This window comes from Microtus oregoni, unplaced genomic scaffold (assembly GCF_018167655.1).
Source record: "Microtus oregoni isolate MIOR12 unplaced genomic scaffold, Mior012 000017F_ref0000208, whole genome shotgun sequence".
Classification (NCBI taxonomy): domain Eukaryota; kingdom Metazoa; phylum Chordata; class Mammalia; order Rodentia; family Cricetidae; genus Microtus; species Microtus oregoni.
In genome coordinates this window covers 1519296-1544335 of record NW_024543076.1, presented here as the reverse complement: position 1 = coordinate 1544335, position 25040 = coordinate 1519296, and the positions used below count along the sequence as shown (strand labels likewise).

The 25040-nt window shown below is 45.4% G+C and overlaps 2 protein-coding genes across 2 annotated transcripts; one reads left to right on the top strand and one right to left on the bottom strand.

Annotated features, from left to right (window-relative positions):
• Positions 1 to 9131: 9131 nt before the first annotated feature.
• Positions 9132 to 13903, bottom strand: Alg2 (ALG2 alpha-1,3/1,6-mannosyltransferase). Its single transcript, XM_041667828.1, has 2 exons — positions 13501 to 13903; positions 9132 to 11776 (listed from the first exon to the last, which is right to left on the bottom strand). The coding sequence occupies exons 1-2, from the start codon at positions 13846 to 13848 to the stop codon at positions 10877 to 10879; spliced, it is 1248 nt and encodes a 415-aa protein (XP_041523762.1). The 5' UTR covers positions 13849 to 13903; the 3' UTR covers positions 9132 to 10876.
• Positions 13904 to 14181: 278 nt separating this feature from the next.
• Positions 14182 to 22361, top strand: Sec61b (SEC61 translocon subunit beta). Its single transcript, XM_041667785.1, has 4 exons — positions 14182 to 14302; positions 14433 to 14530; positions 19148 to 19249; positions 22098 to 22361. Exons 1-4 carry the CDS (start codon positions 14300 to 14302, stop codon positions 22183 to 22185), a joined length of 291 nt encoding a protein of 96 aa, XP_041523719.1. The 5' UTR covers positions 14182 to 14299; the 3' UTR covers positions 22186 to 22361.
• Positions 22362 to 25040: the final 2679 nt, after the last annotated feature.

Sequence of the window (25040 nt, the reverse complement as noted above, 5' to 3'; positions counted from 1 at the left end):
AGAAATTCAAGCAGTGCAGGAACCTGGAGACGGGAGCTGATGCCAAAGCCATGGAGGGTGCTGCTTACTGGCTTGCTTCCCATGGCTCGCTCAGCCTGCTTTCTTATAGAACCCAGGACCTCCAGCCCAGGAATGGAACCACCTGTAATGGGCTGGGCCCTCCCCCATCAATCACTAATTAAGAAAAGATCCTGCAGCAGGTTCTTATGGAGGCCATTTTCTCAAGGGAGGTGCCCTCCTTTGAGACAACTCTAGTTTGTGTGTCAAACTGACACAAGACTAGCCAGCCCAGCCTCCTTAGATGGGAGAATCTACAGCTGTTGGTTAGATAGACATTTTTAAACTCACATAGTAATTTCACTCTCAGACTTGAGCAGAGAAATCCATTTTTGCAGTAGGGTACAGTTCATATAGAGCCATATCTGGTCAAAGTGGTGAGAATAAATGAAGATTGAGTGCTCAGCCATAAACAACACATCTATATTGCTCCCCCCAAGGCCCAGGGAACATCTCAGAAGCAGGGGGAGAAGAATCTAAGAGAGTGAGAGCAGTGTTTTGGAAACTGCCATCTAGATCACAGAGTTGTTACAATCCTGGACAGACACAGCCGGGGAACCTTCACAAGGGCTGTGTGAGAAGGGGGCCCTCAATGTTCAGTCAAGGAGGGGGAAGGTATCCATGAGAGGCCCTGCCTCACTCCTTCCTAAGGAGATAGCAGTTAAGGTTGGTAGGTACCATTTATCTATCTATCTATCTATCTATCTATCTATCTATCTATCATTTATCTACCTACCTAGCCATCTGTCTCAGGAAAGTGCCTGGTACATGTTTTATGCTCCAGAAATAACACTTTGGTACTATTTGGGAAGAATCTGGAGTTCAGAGTGAGAGGGAGGGGGAATAAGAGAGGATAATTGAGTGTCTTATTGAGGGTTTCTATTGCGGTGAGAGATACCATGACCATGGCAACTCTTATAAAAGAAAACATTTAACTGGGGCTGACTTATAGTTTTGGAGGTTTAGTCCATTGTCATCATGACCAGAGTGTGCATACAGGCAGACTTGGTGCTGGAGAAGGAGCTGAGAGTTCTACATCTTGATCCCTAGGTAGCAGAAGGAGACTGTGTGCCGCACTGGATGTAGCTTGAGCAGAGGAGAGACCTCAAAGCCACCCCTAAAGTGACACTCTTCTTCCAACAAAGCCACAGCTCCTGAGAGTGCCACTCCCTATGGGCCAAGCTTTCAAACACGTGAGTCTATGGGGGCCATATTTATTTAAAATCACCACATAGAGGGTGAATAGAATCACAGACTACATAGATATGATGCAGTCAAAACATGAAAAACATTAGAAATCATCTGTTTCTGTTAAATAATGAGCTAATGTCATTCATCAACGGAGACAAAAGAAATGAGGGAAGGGAAGCAAATGTCTTTCAAAAGGAAAATGAAAGGAAAATAGAGAGGATTGTATCCATCTCATTACAGTCAGAGAAACAGCAGCAGTCTTTAACAAAACATTCAATGCAACATGGCTGAAGGCAAACCTGGACCCAAACGAGGCAACACCTTCTGAAACTAAATGCCTAAAACCAAGTGACTCTTAAACCCAACATTTCTCTGCTTATTAGACAAATAAACAAAAACAAAACTAAGGTCTCCCTCTGTCGCCCCAGATCCAATTCTCCAGCCTCATCCCCAGCTCTGCAACACAGAACAGTAGCTTCAGCCTTCCTTCCTCCTGCCCACATCTCCTGTGGACTTCAAAGGCCATCCCCTCTTAACCTCCTAAACTTCCATTTTGTCCCAGCCCCTAACCACAGCAGGTACCCCCTGCTGCCCCAAGAGCTGTTCCTGCCAGACAAGTAGTCTGAAGGCAGATCCACACCTCTCCTTCTGCTCCTCCAGATCCAACTCCCCAATTTCATTCCCAGCGCTATAGCAGAAAATCTGTTGGGGTCTCCCTTTCCTCTTTGACACCATCACCAATGGATCACAAAGGTCTTCTCCTTCCCCAACTCATCCTAGTATCCCAGCCTCCAGCACCAGCAGGCATCCCCTGGGAACCCAGAGCCAGTGAGTGACACCTGTAAGCTAACAGAAGCTCTTCATCACTCTCTCCTCCAAACCCAGTTCCCCAGTCTCAACCTTAGCTCTGCAACAGAACACCTGCTGTGACCATCTCCTGTCATGTGCCCACATCTTCCAGGATCCCACAGACCTCCCCTTCCTAACATTTCTTCCCCCTCTGGTTGCTTTATCCCAGTGCCCAACTCCAGCATGCTGTCACTCCTTGCTAACCTGCGGACCACTCCTGCCTAGGAAGCAGGTAACCTGCCTGTAGCTCTTTTCCTCTCCTTCTGTTCCTCCAGATCCAACCCCACATCTCATCCCCAGCGCTACAGCAAACCTCTGGGGTGACCTCTCTTTGCTGTCTCCCCTATTCTACAGAGACAAAATAAGCAGATCCTGCTCTCCTCCCCCCCGTGAACCCCTTGAGACTGATACCTACCCCCAATCCTACAGGAACATATTTTACCTGGAACCCCTGTGGCCATAACCATCAAGTCCAAAGAAAATTTCCTACCAAGTAACACACAGTCATCACAATCTCTGAAAATCCAGAGAGAAAACGGAAGCAAAAGACCAAAACACTGGCCCAACAAAGACAGATGCAGAAATCCACATGAAGACATGTAGTTATTCCAATCCCAGACGCCAGCATAAAAACACAGCTACTAACAGCCAGGGCAGTATGTCTCCACTAAAGCCCAGCTAGCCAACCAGCAGGCCCAGAATATTCCAACAAATCTGAAGCCCAAGAAAAACCAAAACCAGTTGTGTGAAGATGGTAGAGGTCCTTAAAGAGGAAATGAATAAATCCCTTAAAGAAACCTAGAACAACACAGACTGTAGCATGAATAATAAAAATCCAGAGAAAGATACTGGTGTTCAACCTGAAGGTCAGAGAAACAAAGCAGCCAAGCTGCTTGAGAGCTCTTACCTCTGTATAACCTTCAGACTGAAGGAGAGTGAGTCCCTGTCTCATCCCACTGTCTCTGGTGCTGGGATTAAAGGTGTGCATCACCACCGCCTGGCCTCTATGACTAACTAGTGTGGCTGCTGGGATTAAAGGTGTGTGCCACCACTGCCTGGCCTGTATGGCTGACTAGTGGGCTGTTTTGCGTTCTGGTCTTCAGGCAAGCTTTATTTATTAAAATACAAATGAAATATCACTACAACAAACAGTTGGAAGAAGTGAATAAATCCTTTAAAGAAATTCAGGAAAACATAAACAAACAGTTGAAGGAGATGAATAAAACTGCTTAAGACCTGAAAATGGAAATAGAATCCAATAAAAACAAACAAACAAACAAACAAACAAAAAACCCCACAAACTTAGGGAATTCTGGAAATGAAAAATTTAGAAATTCAAACAGGAACTACAGAGGCAAATTTCACCAACAGACTACAAGAAAGAGAGACTCTCAGGTGTTGAAGATATAATAGAAGAAATGACTTTGTCAATCAAAGAGAATGTTAAACCTAAAAACCTCCTGACACAAAACATCCAGGAAACCTGGGACACTATAAAAAGATCAAATTTAAGAATAACAGGATTAGAAAGAGAAGAATCCCAGCTCAAAGGCCCAGAAAATATTCTCAACAAAGTCATAGAAGAAAATTTTCCTATCTAAATAAGGAGAAGCCTATCAAAGCACAAGAAAGTTAAGGAATACCAGGTAGACAGGACAAGAAAAGAAAGTTCCCTTGGCATTTAATAATCAAAACACCAAACATAGAGAACAAAGAAAGAATATCTAAAAGCTGCAAAGGAAAAAGACCAAGAAACATATAAAGGCAGATCTATTAGAATTACACCTGACTTCTCAATGAAGACTCTAACGACAGAAGGGCCTGGATGTACAGCAGACTTTAAGAGGTCAGACATGGCAGCCCAGACTACCATAGCCAGCAAAATTTTCAATGAGGAAAAGTGAGATATTCCATGATAAAGCTAAATTTAAACATTATCTATCTATAAATCCAGTCCCACAGAAGTGCTAGAAGAAAAACTCCAACCGAAGAAGGTTAAGTATACCCGTGAGAACACAAGGAGTAAATAATCTCAGGTCAGCAAAATAAGAAGGAAATCACACATACACACACAAACCACCACTACCACAACTACCACCACCAACAACAAAATAATAGGAATCCACAATCATTGGTCATTAACATCTTTCAATATCAATGGTCTAAGTTCCCCAATATAAGACACAGAGTGAAGACTTGTACAGCCATTATGGAGCTCAATACTGGTCCTCAGAAAGTTAGGAATTGATCTACCTCAAGATCAAGCTACATCACTTTTGGGCACACACCCAAAGCATGCTTCATTCTACCATAAGGACACCTGCTCAACCATGTTCATTGCTGCTCTATTCATAATAGTCGGAAACTGGTTATAGAATGGATTATTATTCAGTTGCTAAAAACAATGACATCATGATGCTTCCAGGCAAATGGATGGAACTAGAAAAAAATCAGCCTGAGTGAGGTAATCTAGGCAAATATGGAATGTATTCACTTATATGTGGACATTAGCCATTTAATGCATGATAACCAACCTATAATCTGTAGATCCAGGAGGTTAGGTATAGAGGAAGGGACTAGAGGGTGGATGAAGAAGGAAATGACCTTGCAGGTGAGGGTGAGGTCTGTGTTAGAATGGACTGGAGTGTGGTGGTAAAGGAGATAGGGGACAAAATGGAGGAGGTGAAGGGGAACAAGGGAAAGGGGGAATGGGTATTTGTCCTGGAGGAACAAAGGGCTACCTCTGGATAGAGAGGAGACAGATGTGGCACATAGGCAAATGGCTGTTTATAAAGGTAAAGGGGGAAACCCTGTGTTAGGATGAGGTGTTTAATTTTAATTAGGCATATTCATTAGGTAAATCAAAGGGGGCGTTTGATTTCTGGACTTCAATACTTTGGCAGCTGGATTTTGCTAGTCAGCCTCAGGAGGAGGAAGTGGCCAAATCACCACTTAATAACAGACCTTAGTGCTAGCTTTAGGAATGTAATGGATTTTAGCAGAGCAGAGGAAATGGGGAGAAAGACAAGGCCTGCCAGAGCCACATGCTCGAGTGGGCTAGTGTCCCTTCAGTGGACACTTTGATATCCCAGGGAGGGGGAAATAGAATCCATTTTCAGGGCAGACTCAGCGCAGGTGGGGATGGGAACAGGAGGGTCATGTATTGCAAGGAAGGGGATATAGGGCCAATTGATGGAAGCAGGGAGACACAGCTGGAACCGAGGGGCATTTGAGGGATGATAGGCAGTGGGAAGTAGTGAAGTGGAAATTTGCTAAAACACGAGAAAGCATTCCTAACGAGGTCTCCTATCCATGGGGATAGAGTCCCCACTGTCCATTCTTGTGGAAATATACTCTGAAAGCAACCAAAAGAGAAATGTAAACACCTGCCCATCCATAAAACCTTTGCCCTACAATCTGTCCTCCCTGCAAGATACGCTAGAGCAAGGTTAACACGGAACTTGTAGGAGTAGCCGACCATTGTTTGATTTGACTTAAGACCTATTCCATAAGATGGAATCCATACCCCACACTGCTCGGGTGACCAAGAACCAAAGACTAGGAATCTCAGAGACATAGGGTAAAACCAGACATTACTGGTCTAAAAAAAATGTACAAATAAAATGATTCCTAATGATATTCTTCTATACTCATAGAGCAATGCCTTATTCAGTTGTCATCAGGTAATCTTCCTTCTGTACCAGATGGGAGCAGATGCAGAGACCCACAGCCAGACATATGTGGAGAGAAAGCGAGACCTTAGATCACCCAGTTCTAAATGGGATGTCTCCATCAAATCCCTCCCTTCAGAGCTCAGGGATACCCACAGAAGAGAAGGCAGAAAGAATGTATGAGCCAGAGGGGATGGAGGACACCAGGAGAAGAAAGCCCACTGAATCAACTAAACAAGGCTCATATGAACTCAGAGAGACCAAAGTAGCAAGCACGGGGCTTACATGGGTCTGCACCTGATCCTCTGTGTATAGATTTAAGCTAAGTGCTTTTATGGGACTCTTGAGTGGTGAGTAAGTGGGCCTCTGATTCTTGTGCCTGCTCTTAGGAGTCTTTTCCTTCTGTAGGGTTGCCTTATCCAGCCTCTATGAGATGGGTTTTGCTTTATCTTATTATGCTTCATTTTGCCATGTTTGGTTGTTATCTCTTAGAAGCCAGTTCTTTTCTAATGAAAGACAGAAAAGGAGTAGATCTGGAAGAGAGGGGAGGAAGAACTGGGAGGAATAGTGGGAGAGGAAACTAGTCAGGCTACATTGTATGAGAAAAGAATCTATTTTCGATAAAATGAAAACTAAATATCAAGACTAAGGTATGGAGGCTGGAGGCCTGCATCAGTCAAGCCTGAAGCCTGACTTCAAGGCCTGGAATCCACATGGTGGAAGGAGAAAACGGATTCTCTCAAGTTGTCCTCTGACTTCCACATGTGTGCCATAGCATGGGTGCATACATTCCTCTACACACAATAGATGTATAAACCTATACAAATTAAGAAATGGGTAAAATATGATTTCAGATGTGAGCAAAGAAAAGGTCTGGTCCAAGAATAAAACTGTCAATGATGTGGAATTATAGAGATGCAGGAATGTGAAGCGGTTAATATCTTTTTCTCCAGTCTCCTGCACATGACAGACAGGTTCTAAGTATAAGCTGGTAAGATTGGTTGTAGGAACAATGGGTACAGTGTAAGTGGGTAGCACTGGATTGCTGTCAGGGCCCGTTGGGGGTGTCTTTAAGGATTGTAGCACTGAGAACTAGAGAGACCACCTGCTCTGTCTGCCCAGCTCTTCCGTGGACAGCTTGCTTAATCCTTCCTTGCTCTGCTCCTAGCTGGCTGAGTTGTGTTCTTAGGTGACCTTGGGTCCTGGCCTTAGCTGATAGACTCCAGGTTAGGTGAGTTGAGTCTGGAGAATATCTCTCTCTTACTGAAGCAAGGAAAGTCCCCTGAACCAAGAGTGGCTCGGAAGTTCTTCACTGACATCTGAGAGGGGGCTGCCTCCCTTTGGGTGAACCAGTAAGACTGTCTGCTGTTGGGGACCACCTTCCCTGCCATGAAGGTTGTCTACTGTGAAAGGCTATGGGACATTACAGAAAGTGTGCTCCTGCGGCATTAAACTCCTGGATCATTTAGAATCTCAAGCTTAGCAACATTCCTGCTGTCTTGGTGAGGATTTTATTGCTTGAAACGAAGCCACGATCATGGCCACTCTTATAAAGGTAAGCATTTTATTGGGGCTGGCGTGCAGTTTCAGAGGTTTCCTCCAATGTCATCATGGCAGGAAGCATGTGTCATGCAGGCAGATGCGGTGCTGGAGAAGGAGCAGTTAATAAGACCACACCTCCTAATAGTGCCACTCCCTGTGAGCCTCTGGGGGCCATTCTCATTTAAACCATCACATCTGCATATGCCTAATTTCCCTTGGACTGTATGATCTATTCCAATAGCTTTCTGAAATCCCCCCTCTTTGGCTTGGAGCTCAGAGTCCAGCCATTTGCAAGCCTTAAGGTCACGTTCCACAGTGTGACTGGCTCCGAGGACCTCACACATAACTTTGTTTCACGCTATTGAACTGAAATGTCCTCAGATTTCTGGATTCATAATGCAAAGTAAACCTGCAGTGTGGCTAGATGCGAGTTGATTAACGTGGTAGCTTGGTTTGAACATCATCATTGAAGGCAAATCATTTTTGCTGTTGTGAAAAGTGCACTCTCGCATGCGTGTGTGAGGCCAGGCAGTGCAGTCTTCTTTTCATGTCTATTTTCCCCCCAAGATTTTGCCTTCTAATTTTGCTGTTTAAAATTTTAAATATTTGCTTTTAGAATTTAAGTCTGTCATCTTTTCACTGAGCTGTTTACAGGGGCAAAAAAGCTGAAGCGATTTCCACACACAACAGTAAGATTCTGAGATTCTGAGAAGTGAATGTACATTTCAGAGCATTAGCCGGACACATTAACGTCTGATACTATGTTTTAAAAACAAGCGAACAGAACATTAGGACTGTTTTTAAGTTTCTTTTTAAAAAAGCATCCCCTCCCTTTTTTTTAATGGCAAGATCCTTTAAAAAATTTTTCAAGGAAGGATCTCACTCTGCAGAGGCACACTGATTTCCTATTCCTAAGGATTAAATGGATGTCTACCGTGCTCCTCCGAGAGCAAGCTGAAAAGGGCCGCTTCCCTAATGGTAGGGTTACTATTGGCGAGGCCACTGCTCCATGCTATTTCCCTACTGGATGCAATTTTGCAAGTTCTGAACACCCTGAAGGCAAAGCTCCACCCTCAGCTGTTTATCCAGGAGCCCAGACAAGGTATTTGGAGCAGGCAGGGGTTGTGCCATCCTTCCGGGCTTATGGAGTCTTCTGTTATTCATGGGACTCAGGGCAATGAAGACAAGTCCCAGGAACCCAGAGTTCATTTTAGAAGGATAAACACTCAAAGCAGCAATAGATTTTGTGCTTGGAGTGAGCAGCTGCCACAGATCACGTGACCAGTTCCACCAGTCTTGAATCAAATGGTCGGAGGCACCAGGTTTACCTGAAAGGCTGTAATTCTAAAACACACAGGAGCCAAACTGCAACACGGGGAAGACCCACTTTCCTGGGTTATTCCCAACACCAAGGAAAACAAATTCCACAGAACCAGGTGTGACATCCGTATTTGGTGACGCTCCTTTTGGCACTGTGCCACCTGGTAAAAACACTCCTGAGATAGATTTAAATGAAAACTGCACCTCTAAGGAACCCCAACAAAGCGGTCTCACAGTGGCCTGAGCCCACATGAAACTTCTAGTTCTTTCCAGCCTCCACAAAAGGCAGTGGCTGCAGCTAATGTCTATAGAGCACACACCAAGTATTGTTTCTGCACTGTGTCTACTGTTGAAATCCGCCACAGCCAGCACCACCCTTCCACAGGCCAACAGGATGATTAGCCCACTTCACAGATGAAGAAGTTGTGGTGTGTAGAGATTATTTCTAGCTAAGTCAGGCAGGCTGTTTGGCTCTGGGTTCTCAACCATAAAACGGACCACTCGAGTACTGGAATTTATTATATTCTTACAAGTGAATTTAACATTAAAGGCAAATTGAAGATTGCTTTAATATTTGCACTTACAAGCAATGGGTAAACAACGAACGATTATGACTGGGCAGTGTCACGGGGATACGGAAGATGAGAGGCAAGTCGAGGATCAACTCTACATAGAGACATTTAGATGTAGGACAGGAAACACTGACATGCTACACCTGGAAGAATACAGACACAAACGCTAAGAGACCTGGAGACTCAGTGATACTATGAAACATGTCTGGAATATGATGTTTGGTATACAGTTTAGATGCCGAATGTCCCTCTGGGGGTCATTCTTGGTTCTCAACCTGTCTACATTTGGATTTAACTAAAATCCAAAAACAGAGGGCACACCTGTGAGGATTTTTACTTAATTTGAAGTAGGCAGATCCTCCCTCTTGAGGCGGGGAGACACACCTCTAATCTGGGCCATGCCTTCTGCTAGAAGTCTATATAAGGGCTTGAAAGAAGGGAGCTTTTGCTTTGTCTTCTTGTCCTCACCTTGCTAGCCGGTCCGTTTCTTCGCAGGCATTAGAGCCTATTTCTTCGGGATTCCAGTGCATACTGAAGACCAGCTGAGACATCCAGTCTCGAGGACTGAGCAAGTACTGGCTTCTTGGACTTTCTGTTTACAGTTCAGACAGCCATTTCCGGATTAGCTGGACTGTAGCCTGTAAGTCATTCCAATAAATCCCCTTTATATATAGACTCATTCTCTAAGTGCTGTTACTCTAGAGAACCCTGACTAACACATCCCCCAAAGGCCTGTGCTCTGCAGGCTTCGTCCCTAGCCCATGCTGCTACTAGGAGGTGGGAGAACTTGTAGTAGGCAGGACTAGGGAAAGGAGATTAGGCCATTAGGGACATTCTCTAGGAGGTGACACTGGCCCCTTTCTACATCTCTTTGCTTCCTGGTTGCCTCCTCTACCATGAATGTCTGCCACAGGCTCAAAGAAATGAGGCCAAACACATGTAATCTCTGACACAGCAAGTTGACATGTGTGTGATGATATTCCTTCAAGTCAACTGTCTAGTTCGCCCTGGTTTTCTGACTTTGGGTTTCCTTATTTAATAAGGCGAAATCAGAGCATGGAGGTCCAGACCTATTATTTTATTCTCTTCCTATGTCAAACAGCATTTATTGTCCAGCTGCAGTAACAAACACCCCCCCACCCCGCAAAAAAAAAAACCACCAATAAATAATACTGAGCATTCTTGTTATGGATCCAGGCAAAATTGAAACGAAACTTTCCTAACAGCTAACAGAGAACACTTTAAGAGAACTAAGCGTGAAACCCACAATTGCCCGTTCCCATTACACCCTGAAGTCAAATCAATCAATTGTGACAATGGCAAGACCTAAACTATTAAAGCCAATTAAGGCAGTGGATGATTACACCTTTATATATAAAGGAACAATAATCCAGGAAAACAGAATTAAAATAGCCTGCTGGCAGCAGGTGTCTACCATTCTTTCAACAACGCTGACGAGATCTGGAATGATTACAGCATTAAGGATATTTTCAGAAAATCACAGGTAGGAGTGGTGGACAGGTGGCTCACATTCAAGACTCAAGTCTATTTAAAAAAATGATCTTACTAGCACTAGATTCTAGCTCCTTCTTTCTGGTTTCAGAGCTGCTTCCACAACCCATAAGGATTACAGTGCAAGTTGCATACTGGCCCTGAGCTCTAGAGGTGTCCCGGCTACATGAGTTTGGTGACATACTGGAAGAGCTGCTCTGCAAACACTTCAGCGGAGAACTTCTCTGCCACCCTGGCTCTTCCAGCCAGGCCCATTGTAGCTCTCAAGGATGGCTTGTGGATGAACTGTTCCATTGCCTCTGAGAAGTGCACTGGGTCAGGCTCACACAGAAACCCTGTGACCTTGTGGACGACAGACTCCAAGGGCCCCCCTGAGTTGACGGCGATGACTGGGCACTGCATGTACATGGCCTCCAGAGGGACGATGCCAAAGTGCTCATTGCTCGGGGTGTAAAGCACACACAAACAGCCGTGGAGGAGCGAGATCTTCTGTCTGTCTGAGAAGGATGGCAGGAAGGTCACGTGGCGCTCGAGGTCTGACTGCTGGACTATTTTCTTTAACTCCTTATAGTGCTCCACGTTTTCCAGGACCCTATCGTCGTAACCACCGCCCATGAACAGATGAACCCTCTCCCAGTCTTGAGAAGTCAACCGTCCACGAAGCTGGACTAGGGCGCTCAGCGCCAAAGGTAGATTCTTCTTCCTTTCAAATCGGTTGATAGAGAGGAACAGGAACTGTTTCCCCTTGGGGACTAGGTCATCTATCTTCTCAGGAACAGCCAAGTCAAAGCTGCCGATGTTCAGGGATGGGTAGAGGACATCAGGGTTTACATGAGACAGGGTCTTGAAGGTTTCCTTAAAGACGGAAGCTGTGTACTGGCTGTTGACCAAGATGCGATCTGCCATGCCTGTGGTGTATTCCTCGATCCAGTCAATGGGGGCCCTGTAGAACCGCTTCAGAGCAGAATTTCTCTTGGTAAGCAGTAGATCTGGGAAGTGACAGTAAAATAGGACCTTCTTACGCCGTCTGGCCAGTTTGAAGACAGGTATACAGGCAGACACCTAACCAAAGAAAAACCGACAGTGGGTAAGTGACTGGCCATGCCAACTGCCATAGCCCAGCTGCCTGGTATTACTGATTCATAGGATCTGGGCAAACATCTACATTACCCAAGAAGATAACCACCTCAGGGTGCTTTGGTGCAACTCAGGATCATAATAAAGCAACCCCAGAGCAATTGTGGCTACTTGTACCTGTTGGTTTAGTTAGAGCACAAGGGCCGGTAGCGTCCACTGTGGAAAAGAACATGGGGTAATCTAGTATAGACACCTTTGGAAGACAAATTTGGAAATGGCTACTGACACTTACAATGAACTACTCTATAACCCACAACTTTCCCAGCATCCCTAAGGAGTTTCCTCAGAGGACATGCGTAAGAAGTGAGATTAGTGTGAGGCTATCCCATCTTGTGCAGTACGAGAATGCCATACCTAGTCTCTCTCTCTCTCTCCCCCCACACACACCTGGTTGCAATGTTAGTGTTCCTGAGGAAGATGGAAACATTTATGGTACATTTGAATAAAGGGGACTTTCTAGCCACCGAAAGACAGATGTGGATCTTGAGTGTCAATAAGCATGGATGTCTCAAATTTCTGCAGTGTCCAACAGCTGGCAAACTGAATCCCAATTATGTACAAGTAAGATGTAGCCAGGACCAGACACATATAAGCTAACGTAGCTACGTATCACTTCTGGAAGGAAGCAGAAGAAACTGCTGACAGTGGCTCTCTCTCAAGGAGGGAACAGGGAACTTTTACATTATACTTCCTATTTGAATTTTTACTCCTGAGTACATGTTACTTCCCAATTAAAAAAAAAAAAGAAGAAGAAGGGCTGGGGTCTTGGCTCCAGGTGGTAGAGTGGGGATCTAAGTTTGACTCCAACTGCCCACATAAACCCAGGCTATGGTAGTGCATACCTGCCGAAAAGTCTAGCCAAATCTTTCAGTTTCTGTTTCAATGAGAGATCTTGGTTCAAATGTTCAGGTGGCGACTGATGGAGAAATATACCTGACGTTGATGGTTTCCATAAGCTGTACAGACATAAATATACCCACCAATCTTTGGCCAACCCCCAAACTGAAATGTAAAAAACACCTACGAAACAAGTCTGGTATGGCTATGGGGCAGATAGGGCTGAATGCTATTTACCAAAAACTTGGAACTTCAAATCAGCAAGGTGGCTTACATTGTAAACCCAGTATCTGGGAGGCAGAGGCAAGGAGGTGTCCAACTGGGAGGACAGTCTGGGACCACTTAGCAAAACATACAATTGGGACTTTTCCCCAAGACCAGTGGGGACAATAGTAAAGTTTTAATAGGGATATAATAGATTTAGCTTGACAAATCCTGGAGTGGGCGGGATGAGGAAGATTGGAGAGGGTGGGATTGATGGGACCAGGAAGCAGAAACAATAATAGGAATAACGGAAATGAACAAATGGAGTTAGAGACACAAGGAGTGATATAAGGTGACTTTTAATGCTCGTGTTCCTTGGAGGGAACCCCCGCCCCCTCGACCCAACTACTTTAGTCTCAGGACGAAGCATTTAAAATGTAGGCATGTGAGCCCTATCTCAATGCCTTTAACGAAAAGGGGTGCGGGTGGGATTCCTGAGATCTGCCACTTTGAAGGATCCATACTAAAACTGGAGACAGTCCTCTTCCTGGGGACTCACGCTGGGGACAGTTCCAAAAAACCCAGACCAGGGGTCCCGCCCCCCTCACCTGGTCGCAGACGACCACGTCAAATTCCTCGCCAGAGAGAAACAGCACGTAAAGGGCCAGAAAGATCATGCGCACGTAGGCGCAGATGGCGGCGCCGCGGCCGCCCCAGCCCAGGCTGCGGGGCAGCCAGTCTCCGGCGCAGTGCACCGGGAGCTCGCGGGTCTCCAGGAAGCAGTGGTTCGGGTTGTAGTGCGCGGTCCATATCTTCACGTCACAGCCGTACTCCTGCAGCGCCAGCGCCGCGTCCAGCACTAGCCGCTCGGCACCGCCCACGCCCAGGTCCGGGTGCAGGAAGAGTACGGACGGGGGGTAGACCCGGGCCCGGGCTCGGCACAGGTTTTCGGCCATGGCCGGGCAGCCGCGCCTGCTCCCTGCGCGCGAGCTTCGGCAATCTCCGCCCCTGGCCCCGCTAGCCACTGAAAGCCGGCCGGGCCCTGGGACGCGTGCGTCGGTTTAGGCCACATCAGCGGCAAACTTGTGGGCGCTAAGAAAATGCCTGACTAAATCGCCCGCATGCTACAACTAAAGAGGCCTATTTGGTGATATTAGTCCCCATGAAAGGCTCTAAGATAAAATTAAAGACGTTAAAGGTTTGTCGTATTTCACTCGGTCCAGTTGTTCTCAGCGTAATTTTTACAGGCATATCCTAGGACAGCTCAGACGTCCTAGAGTCTGCGAGGACCCTGCCAGCCGGCTGGGGGCGGTGCCAGAGCCTGTCTCGGCCGGTGCTCCGAGTGCTTGGCTACTTCCCGACTTTCCTCTCCTGCGCCCCCCGTGCCCGCTTTTCTTCGGCATCAGCATGGTGCGCGGCTCCCCGCTTCTGGCTCTTCCTGGCCTTGGTCTCCCTCCTTATCCCAGCTTCCCGGGTGGGGGCGGGCCGGGGATCTGAAGCGGGCCGGCGATGCTCACAGTCTGTCTGCTTCTTTCTGCAGCCGGGTCCGACACCCAGTGGCACCAACGTGGGCTCCTCAGGGCGCTCTCCCAGCAAAGCGGTGGCCGCACGAGCGGCGGGATCCACGGTCCGGCAGAGGTAAGGGCAGGAATTCGCACTGCGGGATGAAGTCCAGGATGGGAAGAAGATTCACAGGGCCCGGGTGAGCCCGAGCTGACGTGGCCATCCAGTAGTTAAAGGCCCTTTAGGAGGGAGGCTTCGTTTTCCTGTCCTTGATCAGTTGCACGCACCACTTTAGTTATAGGGAAGTTGAATTAGACTAGGGTTAGTAACAACTTTGGGAAAGGCGATGGCATAAGACTGGTGTCTCTGGGGCTTTATTTTTCAGACTTTCACCGAGAGGTCCAGTACACCCTCAGTTTAACAAAACTTGCTTTACACAACAGCCTGGCACCCTAGTTCCCCACCCCCAGTTGCTCGTGTGTCTTGGATCTAGTTTTAGTGTGTGTGTTGTGTGCTCATGTGTGTGTATGTGCATCATGTCCCTGCCTGGTGCTGTCGGAGGTCGGAAGAGCACCTCAGATCAGCTGGAACTGCAGTTAGGAATGATTGTGAGCTACCGTGTGACTGCTGGCGACTGATTTGGGGTCCTTTGCAGGAGCGGCAAGTACTCTGAGCCATTTTTCTAGCTTCAGTGTCTCCTTTTTGTTTGTTTGTTTTGTTTTTGATTCTTCGAGACAGGGTTTCTCTGTGTAGCTTTGGAGCCTGTCTTGGAACTTTCTGTAGACCAGGCTGGCCTTCAACTCACAGAATTCCTCCTGTCTCTCTGCCTCCCCAGTGCTGGGATTAAAGGCATGCACCATCACCATCTGGCTCTTCCTTATTTTTTAAATGACCTTGCTATATGCTTATTTACAGAAATCCAGAAACTCCAGTCATTTCTTTCTTTCGTTTTTTTAGTTTCTTCTTCTTTTCTGTCCAGTCATATGCCAGGCTTCACTGGAAGACGTTCTTATTACTTCTCTTTCTCCATTTCTGTCAATCCAGTTTAGCCCTCAAACTTTTTCTCCTTTTTTATTGAGCTATATATTTTTCTCTGCTTCCCTCCCTTCCTCCCCCCTTCCCTTCTGCTCTCTCCCATTTTCCCCATGCTCCCAATTTACTCAGGAGATCTTGTCTTTTTCTACATCCCATGTAGATTAGATCCATGTATGTCTCTCTTAGGGTCCTCTTTGTTTTCTAGGTTCTCTGGGGTTGTGGATTGTAGGCTGGCTTTCTTTGCTTTATGTCTAAAAGCCATTTATGAGTGAGTACATATAATAATTGTCTTTCTGGGTCTGGGTTACCTCACTCAATATGATGTTTCCTAGATGCATCCATTTGCCTGCATATTTGAAGATGTCATTGTTTTTTTTTTCTGCTGTGTAGTACTCCATTGTGTAAATGTACCACCTTTTCCTTATTCATTCTTTAGTCAAGGAACATTCCAGGTTTTGGCTATGACAAACAAAGCTGCTATGAACATAGTTGAGCACATGTCCTTGTGGCATTATTGAGCATCCTTTGTATATATACCCAAAAATAGTATTGCTGGATCTTGAGGAAGGTTGTTTCCTAATTTTCTGAGAAATCGCCACACTGACACCCAAAGGGGCTGTACCAGCTTGCATTCCCACCAGCAATGGGGAGTGTTGTTTTCTTTACCCCACATCCTCTCCAGCATAAGTTGTCATCAGTGTTTTTGGTCTTGGCCATTCTTACTGGTGTAAGATGGAATCTCAGAGCTGTTTTGATTTGCATGCTCTCAACCTCTTCTGCTTTGCATTTCCACCACTGTCCATCCTCCAGCCTGCTGTTTGTCTTCCACTTAGATTCTCTGCAAGTTTCTGGTGGCTGCATGTTAAAAAAAGGGAGCCTGTGGAGGAATCCCGGGGCTCTCCCTCCTCCTGTGATCCAGCAATTCCAAACTTATTACCATTTTCTGAGCTCCATATCCTCATTCGGTCTGCCCTCTTCTCAACTATTTATTTATTTCTTTGTTTCTTTTTAGACTCACGTAGCCCAGGCTTAAACTCATAACCACCCTGCCTTCACCTCCTGGGTGCTAGTATTGTAGTTTTGTTAATAGTAGGAGACTTTATGCTTACATGTTCATTCCTCCACTTCAATAATGAATCTGGCCATGTCCTCTTTCCCAGTTCCTGTCTTAAGTAATGCCATAATAAATGTTAATTGAAGGAATCAGTCAACCCTGTTACTGTGTGTGTCGGCGTGAATAAACGCAGGCAAATATTAAAGAATATATACAAATTTAATGATTAAATAAAACTTACAGAACCAAGGTTCCCTCATAGCACAGGAGGTAGGAAAGAAAAAGGGAGGAGCCGCTTCCCGCACGCCCATTTATCAGTACGCATTCGCCCGCATTCGCCCGAAGCAAACCCGCCTCCTAAAGGGGCTGGCTTAACCCTACAACCGTGTTTTTGGAACACCTAGAAAGGCCTTTTTCTAGAGAGGAGTAGACCATAAAAACTCGAAGGGAACTTTAAAACTATCATTCAGAAGGTGGAGAGGAAGGCTTGGGGATATGGAGGGTCAGTAGTGGAGAGCTTGCCTAGCACTTGTAAGGCCATGGGCTTGGTCTCTAGCACCACACACAAAGCACAACACAAACCATCCACAAAAGAAGAAACGAGGGACCTTTCTTGTTGACTACTGTAGGAAAATCTAAGTCTATGCAGTGAATTTAGACTGGGTGGTTTAAACACGCGTGCCACAGATTGCAGTTCTAGACGGGAGTTCTCATAGAACTCTCAGAGTGATAATGTGGTCCTGGGTGACTGCGAATGTTGCATCACTAAGATACTTAAAGGAAGTGTATTGAGTGACGGTGTAGGCTGTACGGCCCTGGCTCCTGTGTTGTTGCTAGCTGGGGTTTCAGAAACACTTTGTGCTAGGCTTGTAGGTGTGGATCGATCCTTGGGAATTGTTTTTTGTTTAAGAAGAATTAATAGGGAAGTTTGGCTATCTGAGAACTTCGTTTATTTAATTATTTTTTATTTTATTTTTTGGTTTTTCAAGACAGGTTTCCTCAGTTGCTATGGAACCAGTCCTGGAACTCGCTCAGTAGAGCAGGCTGGCCTCCAACTCACAGAAATCCACCTACCTCTACCTCCCGAGTGCTGGGATTAAAGGTGTGCACCACCACCGCCCGGCCCATCTGAGAACTTTTAAAGAACCAAAAGGCACTTATTTATCAAATTGTCAAAGAATGATAAATAAAAATGAGGCAGTCAGTGCGTAGGTGACGTGACAGATGCAACTTTTATGGATATGGCTATGAATGGAGTCTTTAATTTACTATTGCACAGCTGGTGAATGAAGTAACAGTAGTAATAACAACGCCTCAGAGAAGAAATGTGTAGAATTTAAGTTTCAGCTGGGCTTGGAGTTCTTGATGCGCATAGTACAATGGAAAAGGGAGCTGCTACAAGGAGGGAGAGTAGTGATGATGCTTTAGAGTGTTCATGCAGAAGTAATGGAAATTCGAGATATTAAGATATTAAGAACTCACAGAAATCTCTGTGAGTTCGAGGCCAGCCTGGTCTACAAGAGCTAGTTCCAGGACAGAAACCCTGTCTCAAACCCCACCCTCCCCACCCCCAAAACAATCTGGTACTGACCGTCTTCAGAATTCTTGTCATGAGCACAACTGAAGCCAGCCTGGAACCAAGGCTCTGTTCTTCTACCCACATGCAGGATGAGTTCCCTTGGCTATAGCCATGACATTCAGAATGTCATGCCAAGACCATGCTGGGGTGAGGTAGCCTTTCAGACTGATCAAGAATCAGCAGCCCCCTCCCAGGAATGGGGTTTTAAGGGGGGAATATTGGGATTTGGTGGGGTGGTGCATTTTTTCTTTCCCCACACTGAACACTTTTGGCATAACGATAAATGGTTGAAAAGGATTTCTTTTGGAATCCCTTCTTGCCACCTGCTGCCCAGGCCCTTGCTTTGCCGCTCTAGCACAGGGCTGGACAATACCCCTTGCCCCCAGGAGGGTAATTGCTAGGAGAGTCTGGACCTGTCCCTGGTCCTAAGTGTCCATCTCATTGCTTTGCTCTGTCTACCGTGATGACTCTATGCACCAGCTCCATCCTTTTGCATAGGAAAATTTCTAATTATGTATTTTCTGCTTTTCACACCCTGCCCCTTTCCGAGACCTATGGCCAGTATATAAAATAGCTCAAGTACATTTCAAAGTAATCATTCATTGTGTGCATTCTCCATTCTGGGGACCTTGACATAAAGTTTATTGATTTTTCTTAATTTTTGCAGCAAACACAGTTATTTTAAGCCATTTTTAAAGTAGTCATTTCAAAATGGAATTATAGAATAAGGGCATTTATAGATGGGGTTTATTACTTAGTTTCACAGACATTCCTATGAAGACCAACAGGCACACTGTCCTTTGAGAAGGCTAGATGGTGTAGGCAGCAGACGGGCTCTGGGACCCGAGCTTAGCCATGCTGAGCTAGTTGTTCTTGCTTGTAGATGGCAAAGGCAGTTCCTGTGCACATTGGCACGTGACAGGTGCTGGTTCTCAGTCCATAGAACATAAGACGACTGGCAAAGGTAGGGTTTGAGTTTGTTCTAGTAAAGAAGGCTTTTTTTTTTTTTTTTTTACTGGTTGTTGCTGTATACTGTAAGCATATGTTATTAAAAGGCTACTAATGGTATTTTTATCCCTTTCAGAAAAAATGCCAGTTGTGGAACGCGGAGTGCAGGCCGCACCACCTCTGCAGGGACTGGAGGGATGTGGAGATTCTACACAGAAGACTCCCCAGGGCTCAAAGTGTAAGTTGTCCTGGTGACTGAGTGTTAGAGCTGTCCCTGACACGGTACACTGCAGCTGTGGCTGTTCCAGCTGGGCTGGGTCTGGCTTGCCTGTCCATCTACTGATTAGACAGATTAGGACTGAATGACATCTTTCTGGGAGTGATGGAGAGGACAGAGGGCCTCCTGTGGCTGTGTCAGGGTAAAGGATGGCTGCAGAGACTGGAGGGGAGCTGCTTAATCAGAGGGAATCTCTCTTCATTAGGTGCTGCCCCACACTGAGCAGTGGAGGAGCCATTTGAATGGGAATTGGGTGGTTTTTCAAAGTTTCCCTGAGGGAGAGGCTGATTTTATTACAGCCTAATGGAAATTTCCCATTACTTTGTATTACCCAAAGTTGTTTGGCTTCCTTGTCAGGGTGACTGCATCACTTTCCCAGCTTAGGCTTAGGCTTGGGAGGACTTGGGCCGATGAGAAGTGACTGTCCAGGCAACTTCTGTCCTGTGTTCACCTCTTAGGCCAGGGTGTCTAGTACCAGGGTGCCCTTCCCTGCTGTTTCCTGTAACAGCAGCAGATCTCCTTTGTGTAGCACCTACTGTTTTGAGGAAAACTTAGTGTCTTTTGTGTCTTGATGTGACCAGCAGCCCTGAGGTAGGAGCTGCGCCGTTTTGCAGATGTGGAATCTCAGGCAGTGAGGTACTCGACGCAATTGACAGGGGGCAGAACAGGCCTGACTGTTGAGGCCCATGCTTTCCCCTGCTGCCTGTCTGGTAAAAAGAGACAAAAATGCAGTTGGTTTAATCAGTTTGGCTTAGATTATAGATTTAGTTTATGAAGATTTTTGGTTTAATTCATTTATTGAATTTTTTTCCTTATACCGTTTTTTTAATTCTTTTTTTTTTTTTTTCCTTTCTTTCTGGGGCAGGGTCTTACTGGGTACTAGGCTAAACTGAAACCACCATCTTTCTGCCTCAGCCTCCTGAGCACTGAGATTACAGATGTGTGTGACCACACCGAGCTGGTCCTGTCCCTCCTCAACCCCCAAGTGTATTGGTGACTTGTGAATGTGTATTTAGGGAGCAATTCTCTGGCTGGTGGCATTCTGACAGCCTTTGATGATTGTTAGAGGTGATTTTCTTAGTGTTGGAGGAAGAGCCTTCTATTCCCATCTTCTTTCTCGTGGCCCTGGAATTCATTTTAAATCTCTCAAAAAGGCGGGAAGCCCTTGTTTAGGCAAGTCTGACTCACACCTGCCCTGCGAGTCCTTTGGGGGTGCTGCTTAGGTCTTCTCAGGAACTGGTAGAAATTGTCCCTTCAAGTTTCATAAGTAGTTTCCCAGTAACATTAGAGAAATATACTTTGGTGAAAGAACGCACTCGAGAATTCCTACCTACAAATCTACCGTCAGCCAATATCTTTGAGCTTGTTTTGGCTCATTCTGTAAGGTTTTTCAGGTTGATAATAGGGTTTCCTGAGATCCCACTATAAGTCTGCCTTTGTGTCTGCAACCCTTAAGATGGGTATCATAGTAACCATCTTGCAGATGGGAGACAGACTTAAAGATAAGGAATGGGCCACAGGCAAGCTTGTGAGGGACAGGCATCCAGGCTCTGGCCCTTGAGGGCTGGATCCTTAGCTCTGTGCGCTGGCTGTTAGCAGTGGTGCCTGCCAGTAAGGGAGGAAGTTCAAGCGTAGTATAGTGGTGCTTCCTTCATATCCTCTTAAACTTGCTTATTCTTCAATTGTGCAAACTTCAGACTGATGGAGCAGAGACCTTGATCTCTGTCTGCATTGTTTGTTATCCAATCTGGTACTGCCGCTACCTCACCCTGGGTCCTGACAACACTTTGATGACTAAAGGTGCCTTTTCTGAAATCTCTGCTCTCTACTCCCCAGTTGTATCTGGGAGGTGAAGTGAGGTGTATTGAATTCTTCAAACGTGGTGTGGGCAGTGCTCACAGTTGTGGACAGTCAGAGGCCCTCCCAGTAAGAAACATGTAAGCCAGTTCTCTGTAGGAAAAAGCATTTGATTGAAAGGTGGGCAGATGGGGGAAATCTATTCCTTTTTTTCAAGGAGCCCATGAATATAAGTCAGCAGCACTGCACAGAATGTGGTGTGAAGATTAGAAATTTGCTGGGTGTAGTGGCGCACACCTTTAATTCTAGCACTAGGGAGGCAGAGGTGGGTGGATCTCTGAGTTCAAGGCCAGCCTGGTCTCCGTGTGAGTCCTGGGACAACCAGGTCTACAGAGAAAGACCTTGTCTTAACACAACAGGCAAAAGGAGCCTAAAGGGTGCAGTCAGCGAGGCCAAGTTCAGGCCTCTCGCTTCTAGTCTGTGTTTGAAAAAGAATCCATATGAGCCTCGGGTTTCCTTAATGTAAAATGGATTAATACGGTCTCATTTTTGGCATGTGTTTGTGCAGGCTGAATGGGATCATAGATTTAAAAGCATTTTGTAAATTATGTAATGGGTTAATTCATCTGTGTGTCTCATACTATAGTTAGATAGAAAAGGTTGTTACTTAATTTATGCTAATTTGAGAAGTTTTGTAAATGAATCATTTGTATGTAAAAGTTTGGAAATTTTTTTTAAAATTGTAGAACCTATTAATAATAAGTACACAAAATTAGAGAATCTGAGAGGTGACCTCCAGGGCTTCAGATGGGTTTGTTTGTGTATAGTTTGCTGTTTCCACAGGAGAGGAGGCTGCCCTCCTTCAAAGGAGTGCCATCACCACACACGTTCGCAGCAGTAACAATTTTGGGAATTCCTGTGTACAGCATAAACAATGTCCCCACCTTGTCCTCAGGCCATCTTATATTAAGCATACCTTGTTCCTGAAGTATGCCTTCTCTTCTCATTCTAGTGGCCCTGTTCCAGTGTTGGTGATGAGTCTTCTGTTCATCGCTTCTGTATTTATGTTGCACATTTGGGGCAAGTACACGCGCTCATAGATTTGGCTATATCCATCTGTCATCTGAAGAAGAAGAAAAAAAACCCAACATATCTTGGACCAAAAGTGTAGTGATTTTGTGTTCACGTGTATTATTTTACAGGGAACTTAATAAGAATTGACTTTGAGAAATGTTTTTTTCTATGTCTAATAAACTTTGGAATTGATTTCTATGGAGCTTGGTTGCTGGTGCTTCACTGCAAGGCCCTCAGTCTCTGCCTTCAGGTTTGCTAGTGAGAAGGTAGACAGCCTTTCTTAGAGAGCTCATTCTGTTTGGGGTTGACAGTTCCCATACAGCCATGGAGTCATTCAAATCCAAGATGCTCTAATTGGCCTTGGCATGTTTTCCCCAAGGTATTTCTGTCCTGGTGATTGTCATTTTGGGTACTTGGTTTTCAAGAAGTATGCCTTGGACTCCATCAGGCAGATCTGCGTGAGGAGGCAGCTGGTGCTGAGGGGAAGAGTCAAAGAAATCAGAAACCAAAAATCTTGGCTGAGATATCTGCTCATTCTGTTCTTTTGTTTTGTTTTTACTTTTTTTGAGATGGGGTCTTGCTATGTAGCCCAGACTGTCTTGAAACTTGCCATCCTCCTGTCTCCACCCCTTGAGCAGGAGAACAGGCATACCCCTCCCCCCTCCCGCCTCCCCCCGGCCTGGCGCCTTCAGTCCTTTGTGTCTGAAGTTTAGATAATTGTTTGCTTTTTTCTTCTCTGAGAGTCCATCAGGGATTTCCATCCGTAGATCTTCCTTCTTTCCTTCTTTCTTTTTTTTTTTTTTTTTGGTTTGGTTTTTCGAGACAGGGTTTCTCTGTGTAGTCTTGGCTGTTCTGGAACTCACTCTGTAGACCAGTCTGGTCTTGACCTCACATAGATCCCTTTGCCTTTGCCTCCCAGGTGCTGGGATTAAAGGTGTGCACCACCACCCAGCACTCACAGATCTCACTTCTAAACCTGCTTTGAAAGAATTTGAGGAATTGGATTTATTGAAAATTAAAGACTTTACACTAAGTCTGAATAATTCTGCCCAAAAGTAAGTTTTGAGTTCACGCCACCTGTGCTGCCCCACTTGGCATGAGCGAGAATTGCCCCAGCCATGCTCTGGAGCCAGAGGGGAGAGAGGAAGAAGCTGCTGACTGTCCGTTACTATTGCAGTGTCGAAGAGATGTATAGGTTACCGAACACCCGGGACCTGCCAGATGGCCCAGGTGGGGAAAGGTGCCTGCTGCCCAACTGGGACCCACATAGTGGAAGGAGAGAACTGGTCCCTACAAGTTGTTCTTTGACCTCCACGTGTGCCATATTTATTTTATAAATAAAATAAAAATATACATTAAGAAACATTAAAAAAAACCCCACAAAATCTTGAGGCCAGAGGAATGATAGCAGTTAAGAGTGTACTTCTCCTGCAGAGGACCCGTTTCTGTTCCTAGCACTCATGTAGGTGGCTCACACCTTCTTGCAACTCCAGCTCCAGCGCCCCAGCGCCCTCTGCTGGCCTCCAAATGCACTGCTGCCATGGACACATACACACATAATTAAAAAGTAAAAATACAGTCTTTGGCCTGGCACAATGGCTCAGTGGTTAGGAGCACTTGCTGCTCTTGCAGAGTTCCTGGGTTCGAATCTCAGCTTCCACATAAGGTGGCTCACCGCTGCCTGTAACTCTGGGTCACATTTTAGAGAGAAAAGTATTAATGTGTCCCTTTGAATTACTTACGTAGTGTATTGTACAAACTGATGGATTTCATCCTGCTGTTTCTATGAATGCCGTCTTGTTCCGCCTCTCTATTGGCTGCCCCCTTTCTCTTTCCAAATAGTGTCGCCTCTTTTATGTTACAAGCAGTCGGGCCCTGAGCCTTGCACATGCTACACAGCATATTTCCTTATGGGATTTTTTAAAAGAAATTGCATTTATTTGTGTGTGTGTGTGTGTTAGGGGAGGTTATTGTATGATGTGGCATACACGTGGAGATCAAAAGATAACTTGCCAGTGTTGGTTCCTTCTACCACGTGGGTTCTGGGGATGGAACTCAGGTCATTAGGCTTGGCCGCAAGCTCCCTTACCCTGGTGCCATCTCATAGCTCCATGGAAAATTCCTTAGGGAGACATATCAGGGAGTTTGCATTTTTAAACCTTAGCAAGAAACATTTTACTTGGGGGAAAAAATGGACAGAAAAACTGGCTTTCTTGGATTCTGTGAATTTCTTAATTCATTAAATAGGTATTTTTATTTTTGAAGCACTGAAAAGAAAGTCCGATTCATTTGGGAAAAAAGGCAATAATATCAACAGTAGAATTCCACTTCCTAACCCTGCACTGCCATAGCCAGTTAGAGGAACCAAATATAGCTAAAAGTTAGGACTTTAATTTGGAAAAGAAATTTGTTTGTCAGTGTGTGTGTCTGTCTGTCTGTCTCTGGGGCAGATAGATGTTCTCTGCTTCATTGTCCTGTCTAGCCTGTTCCACAGTGGTACCCGAAAGCTGCTGCGTTTTCTGAACCAGTGAGCTAGAAGATGCTTGCTCTCGCTGGCAGGATGGGGAATGCTTCAGTTGGCAGAAGGGAAGGAAGGGAACTTGGGAGTTGGACGTAAAGATGTGCAGCATTTATTCCGTAGCTTCCTTGGCTCTGTGGTGCAATGTTAATACCGTTGCCGAGAAACACAGTGTTCAAGCTGTTCTTTTCTTTTTTATCAAAAGAATTATTTTTTTTTTGGTGGCAAAACACACATAATATAAAATTTATCATCCTAACCATTTTCAACTTATTATTCAGTGGTATTCAGTATATTTGTATGTATGGTAGGATGCTCACCCCATCCACCTCCCAAATGCATCACTTTGCAAAACTGCCCTCT

Coding starts and splice junctions, on each gene's coding strand:
- Alg2 (XM_041667828.1), bottom strand. CDS start 13,848: ATGGCCGAAAACCTGTGCCGAGCCCGGGCCCGGGTCTACCCCCCGTCC. Junction 11,777..13,500: donor ACGTGGTCGTCTGCGACCAG/GTGAGGGGGGCG, acceptor TTCTTTGGTTAG/GTGTCTGCCTGTATACCTGT.
- Sec61b (XM_041667785.1), top strand. Junction 14,531..19,147: donor GGATCCACGGTCCGGCAGAG/GTAAGGGCAGGA, acceptor TATCCCTTTCAG/AAAAAATGCCAGTTGTGGAA. Junction 19,250..22,097: donor GACTCCCCAGGGCTCAAAGT/GTAAGTTGTCCT, acceptor TTCTCATTCTAG/TGGCCCTGTTCCAGTGTTGG.